Here is an 8,641-nt window from a genome sequence, read left to right on the forward strand (position 1 = left end):
CATGGTAATAAATTTTCTCCAAAACTTAAAAAAAAAAATTCAGAATTTAAGAAATACAGTAATCTGACAAAACTTAATTTAAAATCAATTTCAATGATTGACCAATCAGGTGACTGGAACACTAAAATCATCTAAAGTAAAGTTTTTAAGAATAAGGCCCCTGAAATACTTAAAACAAATCTCTGACTTCAATCAAATACTATTTACACACATGATCAGGGGCCTCTTATGAAAATTTCAGTCAGGTGTCTGGATTGCACCTATTCTTTACAACACAAAATCTCATTAATCATATATATAAATTTTAAATTATTCTACACTGTTATCTCTATCTATAACTTATATCTATGTCTTTATAGTTTATTATTTATCAATGTCCTCATCTACTTATACTCATCTCTTGCAAGAAAGTAAGTTTTGTGTATATATCAATTAAATTATACTATCTTCTTTCAGATGATCGTGATGTGTCTTTACCATCAGATTATAATAACTCCTTTTCCTTATTTGTCCATTTGACCATGTGCTCAAGACTATGACTCAATGTGTTCAAGACTATGGCTCCACGTATTCAAGACTATAGCTCCATGTGTTCAACACTATAGCTCCATGTGCTCAAAAATATGGCTCCATGTGTTTAAGACTATGGCTCCATGTGCTCAACACTATGGCTCCATGTGCTCAACACTATGGCTCCATGTGCTCAAAACTATGGCTCCATGTGTTTAAGACTATGGCTCCATGAGCTCAACACTATGGCTCCATGTGCTCAACACTATGGCTCCATGCACTCAACACTATGGCTCCATGTGCTCAACACTATGGCTCCATGTGCTCAACACTATGGCTCCATGTGCTCAACACTATGGCTCCATGTGCTCAACACTATGGCTCCATGTGCTCAACACTATGGCTCCATGTGCTCAACACTATGGCTCCATGTGCTCAACACTATGGCTCCATGTGCTCAACACTATGGCTCCATGTGCTCAACACTATGGCTCCATGTGCTCAACACTATGGCTCCATGTGCTCAACACTATGACTCCATGTGTTCATGACTTTGGCATCAATGAATTCATTGTGCCTTCTTTCATCACTGGCCAACTTTATAACATTATAATCTAGAAACATCAAGCGAATATTAATATCAATAAAAAAAGAGTGTACAGTAGAAGTGCAGTACAGCTGATTCAGTTAAAAAATATGTTACAACTTTCAGATCAATATCTCTGACTTTTAAATAGAGGGTGACCTGAAAAGTCTCTCCATACATACACATTTTATCTTATAATCCAACTCCAACTATTTCTTAAATATGTTACCATTAGCTTGATAAAGATGAGAGTATCTGGTCGTGACTTCATATTGTCAAATAAAGCCATAATTGTTATCCATTTAATGTTGTGATTAAATTCCACACTTTATTTGTCTTTACAGTAACCATTAATTTTACTATCACCACTACCATTAAATTGACTGAATTTTATTTTACTCTTGCTCTCTGTTGACATCAACCATGGCTCTTCTTCACTAAACTCGTGTTTTGATCCACTGTCAAAATACTGGGCTATCCAAGCGTACAGTTTGCCCAAGGTTGGGATGAGAATGATTTGATGGGAGATTCCACACAGTCTATAGTATGGTCCATGAAAAGGATCTGATATGGCTGGACATAACATATTATTCAAATTCACATAGGATAGCTGAAAAAAACATTAAAAGAATTGTAAAGAAGTTTCCTAAACTGTTTACGTGTATCAGGGACACTGATAAATGAGGCATTGCAAGTACCACAGAGGTCTGATTGAAAATTAGGATGATACACTTACAAATATGACAAAATTTCATATAAAAGAGAGCTTTATTGGCTGATAAGTTGGTATTCAAGCAATCTGTTGTTCACCACATAAACAATGTAAACAATACTTACTTGAGCTAAAGTTGGTAAACAATAATTAGTATTAATTACTAGAGCTAAAGTTGGTAAAGGCAGGTAAACAATACTTACTAGAGCTAAAGTTGGTAAAGGCAGGTAAACAATACTTACTAGAGTTAAAGTTGGTAAAGGCAGGTAAACAATACTTACTAGAGCTAAAGTTGGTAAAGGCAGGTAAACAATACTTACTAGAGCTAAAGTTGGTAAAGGCAGGTAAACAATACTTACTAGAGTTAAAGCTGGTAAAGGGAGGTACACAGTACTTACTGGAGCTATAACTTGTAAAGGGAGGTAAACTATACTTACTAGAATTAAAGTTGGTAAAAGAAGGTAAACAGTACTTAATGGAGTAATAACTTGTAAAGGAAGGAAAACTATACTTACTAGAGCTAAAGTTGGTAAAGGAAGGTAAACAATACTTACTAGAGCTAAAGTTGGTAAAGGAAGGTAAACAATACTTACTAGAGCTAAAGTTGGTAAAGGAAGGTAAACAATACTTACTAGAGCTAAAGTTGGTAAAGGAAGGTAAACTATACTTACTAGAGCTAAAGTTGGTAAAGGAAGGTAAACAGTACTTACTGGAGCTATAACTTGTAAAGGAAGGTAAACTATACTTACTAGAGCTAAAGTTGGTAAAGGAAGGTAAACAATACTTACTAGAGCTAAAGTTGGTAAAAGAAGGTAAACAATACTTACAAGAGCTATAATTTGTAAGGGAAGGAAATGGTATGCTATTAAATATCCTAGAGCTACCATAGTCCAACTAAAATCACCAAGCTGTTCTGGAATGTACACTCCTGATAAAAAGAAATAAATTAATTCATTACTCAATATGAATAGTTGTTTGTTACCATAATATACAATGAATGATATCCAGGCCACATATCTTGAAACAATCTTAGCGCTAGGATATCCAAGAAACAGTGACCCTAGGTCTTAGAGAATATGAAAGCCAGGACAGCGTTTTAACAACCTCTAAGACCTCCAGTTGCCAGAATAATCCCATTGTAGTAAAGACTAAACATAACCATAAGATTAAACAAGGGAAATACTGGGCACAGATCTTCGATAAACTAAACAATAAAACAAATTCTACACAAAATAGTACAAGCAGTCGCCAAACACAAGTCCATGCCACAGAAGATAATTTTGACTTTACCAGGAAGAATTGATTATAACTGCAGATTGTAGGGCATTCCGATGGAAATGTGAACAAACAGACACAAATGGATGAGAGTAATATACATTCACACAGGGAAATGTGGGCAGTTGGTGGACTAGGGGGGTTGGAGGCAATTGCCCCTCTACAAAAATGGTTTGTACCCTAAAATGAACCCTCACTACATTTCTACAAAATATAAAAATATTATTTCTGTATGTTTTTGGTCTAAATTATGTCAGAATGAACCTAATACATTCTATTTTCAAAAATTTTCAAGCTGGAGAAATTCTCAGAGGCTTCATGGCAGGTTTGCGTCTATGCATTTCTACAGAAATGTCGCATTTTTAATCTCAACCTTGGTCGGTGTCCCTTCATTACATTCAACCTGCCCCAGTAAACCGCAACTGAATGTGGGCATATATAAAGAGCCAATCCAATATTAAAGGCAAGGTATGAAACTACTCACCTCCCATTCTCATCAAATAAAATGGTATGACTAACATTAATATATGTTGTATATAATATGTCTCAGCTTCAAACGCCAACTACAACACATTTCATACAACTAAATTAATACATTCAAAAGAAAATCATCAATCAACATGTAAATAATACACTGTATGAGAAAACAGAGAAGTACAGAGGTAGAGAGGGTATGGGTGGATTTGAATACATAATTGAAAATAAACGCATTTCTTAACTTTGGTCGTGTTTCAAAGGTGAGGCATTTATCTCTTAGTCCTCCATTAAAAAGATGCCTTGGAAGATCATTTCCATACATATTGCTGATTCCAACTTTCCTAGGTAAAAACCCAAAACTAGTAACCTACAGGGGGTCTCAATTTAATTAAGACAATAGCAATAGATTCAGGGTCATTAAAAAATAAATAAACATACCAATCTAGTATTTATAACAGGAAAGAAAAGAGCTATAGGTGCACCAGTTAACATATGCATATGAAGTCGAAATATACCAGTTACATGTTTACTTGGTGGAGCTGCTAATAAATAAATCTGAAAGACAATATATTATTAAATGAAAGAGAGCTTTGGAAGTACATCAATCAGTGTGCAATGAGGGAAAGACAGCAGCATAAACTCACCCTTTTTTATTTGGGAAATTAAACATGCACAGCCAGTAGCACACAACACCTCTGTTTATTGTCCATTCTGCCTATTATCAAAATGAAATTTAACTAACTGGCTTAATTTAATAATTAAATATACTGCTTATGGGATACTTATCTTATAATCGAAATGAATCATAATAGTTACCTGAATTATAGTGGCCATGTGGCATGGATTAAAAATCCAGATCATCTGTCGAGTAGCAAACTTAAATCCTAATTCAATTCCAAATGTTAAACACATTATCACCAACATAACCCGTTTTCCCCAGTAGTTCATTTCACGATCCAGAGCATCTTTACCAACAAGTGGAACTTTTAAATTGGGGTAAAACTTCCATATTAAATACACAGCTAATAATAATGATAATATACTTTCTATAATTCTTTGAGTTAAAGGAAGAAACTCTGAACATTCTTTCCCTCCATTTCCTGGTAAATCAAAATTCACACCAGAAAGAATAAAGTCAAATCTCTCAGTGAATGTTTTATTTTTAGATGTTAAAATATCCACCATCTTTGTGATAATACAGACTAGATCTACACTCTAACACCTGAAATTGAAAGTAGAGTAGAATCAAATGTGAATCATGCAAGTGAGAGGAAAATGCACTAATCTTGTCTTGAAGCGTGGGCACACATAAGATTTTACTCCAGATTTGTGTCGCTGACAAATATCAGCAACAAAGACCGTTTGGGTGCATAGAGCATTACTCCACAATATCTTTGTTTCTTATCAACTATCACTTGTATCAGATCACACTATTAGATGATCCCTTTTCTCTTTAAACATTTATCATATTTCAATAATATTAAAGGGTTGTGAAGAAGATATCTGACTTTTTATCTGTACAAGGAAAACAGATATCATCATGTGCATCATTCCAATTAGACATCTGTAGTTGCTGCAATTCCAGTGTCATTATTGAGAAAGCTGCTAATAATATCTAAAACCTTTTTGATTGTGACACCATAAAACACTATGATATGATAAACCATTATTATTGGAATAATTTCTGATTGTTTATTATTTATATCTATACATATAAAATAATAATAGGAAGATATTGATTAATTATAGGTTATTTATAAATAAAACTTGAATAAACAATAAAGATAATTATATAGGTACATTGGTTTCTATAATAACAATAATCAAAACTTAATTATGTATACTAAACCATCATTAAAATCAATTATACACATATGTATACTAATACCAGTACTGTAATATCAAATTATGATTTTAATATTTTTGTACTATCAGTTCTATCAGAGGATAAAACTGGAATTTACCAATTGAGAAGAATTTTTCTTACTGCTGCTAATGTATATTTCAAAACTTTACAGATCACACAGAATTTTTTTTGAATTTGAATAATAATTTTGTAGTATTTTGTCTAATGAAGCCATTCACCAAATAACATATGACAACTTTTTATAAATAAATATATAACTATTCAAATTTAATTCAAATCCAGCAAGAATTGATCCTTCTAGAGTGTTCACAAGCATTTTTGAACCGAGGTCAATATATTCTCAATATTTCATGTGGGCATATAAAAAGATCTATATCAAAATAGTTCTACCTTATTTCTGTACTGTATAAATGTATCAATATACAGAAACCAGAGATAACTAAGTGTATTAAATTATGACCAGTGTAACTACAGTGGTGTACCTATTGTCTTACCTTGTTACACAATCTATTACAGTAGTGTATTTACAGTTATTCATATCATCAGTAATACATATTATATAAGATTACTGAATAGGGGGTTATTTATATCATTGTCTAACAAAGTCAAAGTTCAATCCTGTATCAAACTATAATAAAGCTAAAGTTATTAAATCAATATTATGTTCAATGTTAATTCAAACAAACTGTAAGCTTACATCTTTAAGATAGCTTGCCAGGCATGGTTATATACGCCCACTGGCAGCTTTGATTTTGAATAAAAAATATTAAGCAGTACAATAACAATCACCATGAAATATTCAACCTTCAGTCATACACTTCTTGTGAACTCTTTAGGGCGATACTGAATAATATTGAGTAAGAGTTATTGTCCTTGTTCTTGAAAACGTGTTCAATGTTTAGCTCATGAACACTCTAGAAGGCAAATATTCAATCTTCAGCGCAGGACTGAATAATAAAACCAAGTATTGTCAAAATCTAGCAACAATCATGCCTTTTAGTGTTTTAGAGCTAAATTTGAAAGCGTTTTCAAGAACAAGGGCAATAACTTATACTAAATATTTTTCGATTTTTCTGATTTTCAATAGGGTTCATCCTTGGGTGATTACAAACGTTCATACCAAGTTTTGTCAAAATCTGTCAAGAATTGTGTATTGTAGAGTGTTTACAAGCAATTGTGGACGGACATGGGTGACAGCAATATACGTCCCCCATTTCATGTGGGCGTATAAAAATTAATTCAATAATACCCAATACTATATAAAAATAATAGGTAAGCTTACCATATAGCAAAATACCAGATATTACGCAATCATTAAGCATGTGCCTTGACTTTGCCTATACTGTACATGTACTAAGAAATTTATTTTCCATATCTGTATGTACCTATTCACTAGCTATGGTCAACAACTCATTTCAATTTGAATACCGTAACTTTCTTACTATCTGGGTATTGTTCTTAATTACCAATCCACAGTGCCAAGTACAAATTTCGTGAATTAATTTTTTTACATACATAAGCTTAGTCTCACCCCATTTCTTTACAAAGCTTTTGCTTATTTGCCAAAACCTCACATTATTACAAATGGGCAAAATTAAATACCGGTACACTTAAATCGTTGAATATATTGAACATCACATAATTTCTTAATGTAATCTCCATATAACTTAATAACACCAAGCCATAAATTTGACAATCAAAACCATATATTACAGTCTTGATACTCTATCCCATTCTGTGTCATTTCATGTATCATTATTTCTCTGTTAATACTTAATTAACCCTGAATTCAGATTTAATAGGTCAAATTCTTATATTGGTATTTTGAATCTACTCTCATGGCAGGTCTGAATTTCTTGCCATAATTTTATCTCTTAAAATTAAATTCAATATATCTACTTACTTTCCGTATAAATCATAGACTGTAACCCTGAATTCAGATTTCCATACAGATTGTTTGAAGGTGTAGGAAGCTAGACAAATATTTTTAAGTGGATTAAATACTTCCATTGGCATTGTATAATACAAGTTTGATTACTGCGAAAGCTAAAAACAATATTCAATATCATGATTTGTTTGTGATCAGAATAATAAGAATAATTATTTCATTCACTTGAGTAAAAAGATTAACAAAAATATTAATGACAAAATAATGTAAACTTCTATTGTTTTGAAATGAAACATATTATGTAAAATACTTTTTCCCGAAATTCGGTACTCAACTGATTAGCCTACCATGTGTTCATTATAATAATCTGTGTAATTTTGAACCGCTAAAAAGGATGAGTATATGTGGTCATGATAATTAAATGTCCTAGTGTTACTTTTTGTACCGGTACCTTATTACGTTGCAATACCAACACCAGATTTTGCAAGATTTCTCTTTGTAGTTGTTATCATTAGGCCCTTGGCTAGAGAGAAGCCAGGGGGGTCTGAAAAATTTAGATGGCTTAAATGACTTGTTGAGTCCCCCTTAAAAACATTTGACCCCCCCTGAGGCCGTGGGCCGCTACGGTCCTGGTTATCATTTCATCAAAACAGAACAGAGTACCGGTAATGCTTTATGTATATTTATTTTTAAAAAAAGTTGTGAAAATATGACATGACATCTTCCAACACAGAGGGGCAGAGGCTGAGGCCTGTTGAAAAATGTCCATTAAGGTTACATGCAATTCTGATCAGTATCTGTTTGACAGTAAAGGGCATGTCTATTTTTAGTAACATTAGATGAAAACCTTGACAGTTTGACATCTGCTTACCTGTCTGGGGACGGCTGCACTTTTACATTTGGTGAGAATTGTCCAAGCGCATGATCCTATACTCTTCAGTGTAGAGTGTCGTATATAACACAGATTTTCAAATGGAAACAGTAGAATTACACATAATTCATCGATTCGCTTATCTAATCGATGCAGGTTCCGGTAAAGAAGTCGGTCCGAGGTAAATCTGTTCTCTGTATCTGATTGGTCAAAACTCAGCTACAACGTGATTCTCACGAAAGTGTTGTTTATCTTTGAAGCGGGAGACAAAATTTTGATGATTTAAGCCACCATGGTAATTTTGCCCAATTTCCCCCCCCCACCAGAAGGTATAAGGTCCCACCAAGATAACACTTCAGCTGTCATCGACAAAAAGGAATTGGGCACCGGCCCAATTTACATAGCAGAGAGGTCCTTTAATGTTTATTATTTATCTCTATACATCATTACATGTG

General features: G+C 33.2%; 2 protein-coding genes across 2 annotated transcripts; one reads left to right on the forward strand and one right to left on the reverse strand.

The window, feature by feature from the left end:
* Nucleotides 1-650: 650 nt before the first annotated feature.
* Nucleotides 651-1,061, forward strand: LOTGIDRAFT_132797 (hypothetical protein; the record flags this gene model as incomplete). The annotated part of the gene is made up of 1 exon (XM_009067321.1): nucleotides 651-1,061. A coding segment is annotated over one exon (411 nt), but the record flags the coding sequence as incomplete, so codon positions are not given.
* Nucleotides 1,062-1,583: 522 nt separating this feature from the next.
* LOTGIDRAFT_55380 (hypothetical protein) lies at nucleotides 1,584-4,697 on the reverse strand (the record flags this gene model as incomplete). The annotated part of the gene is made up of 5 exons (XM_009067242.1): nucleotides 1,584-1,706; nucleotides 2,636-2,736; nucleotides 3,568-3,646; nucleotides 3,999-4,115; nucleotides 4,377-4,697. Coding segments are annotated over 5 exons (741 nt in total), but the record flags the coding sequence as incomplete, so codon positions are not given.
* Between the last annotated feature and the right edge of the window lie 3,944 nt (nucleotides 4,698-8,641).

Source organism: Lottia gigantea (genome assembly GCF_000327385.1).
Source record: "Lottia gigantea unplaced genomic scaffold LOTGIsca_81, whole genome shotgun sequence".
Taxonomy (NCBI): domain Eukaryota; kingdom Metazoa; phylum Mollusca; class Gastropoda; family Lottiidae; genus Lottia; species Lottia gigantea.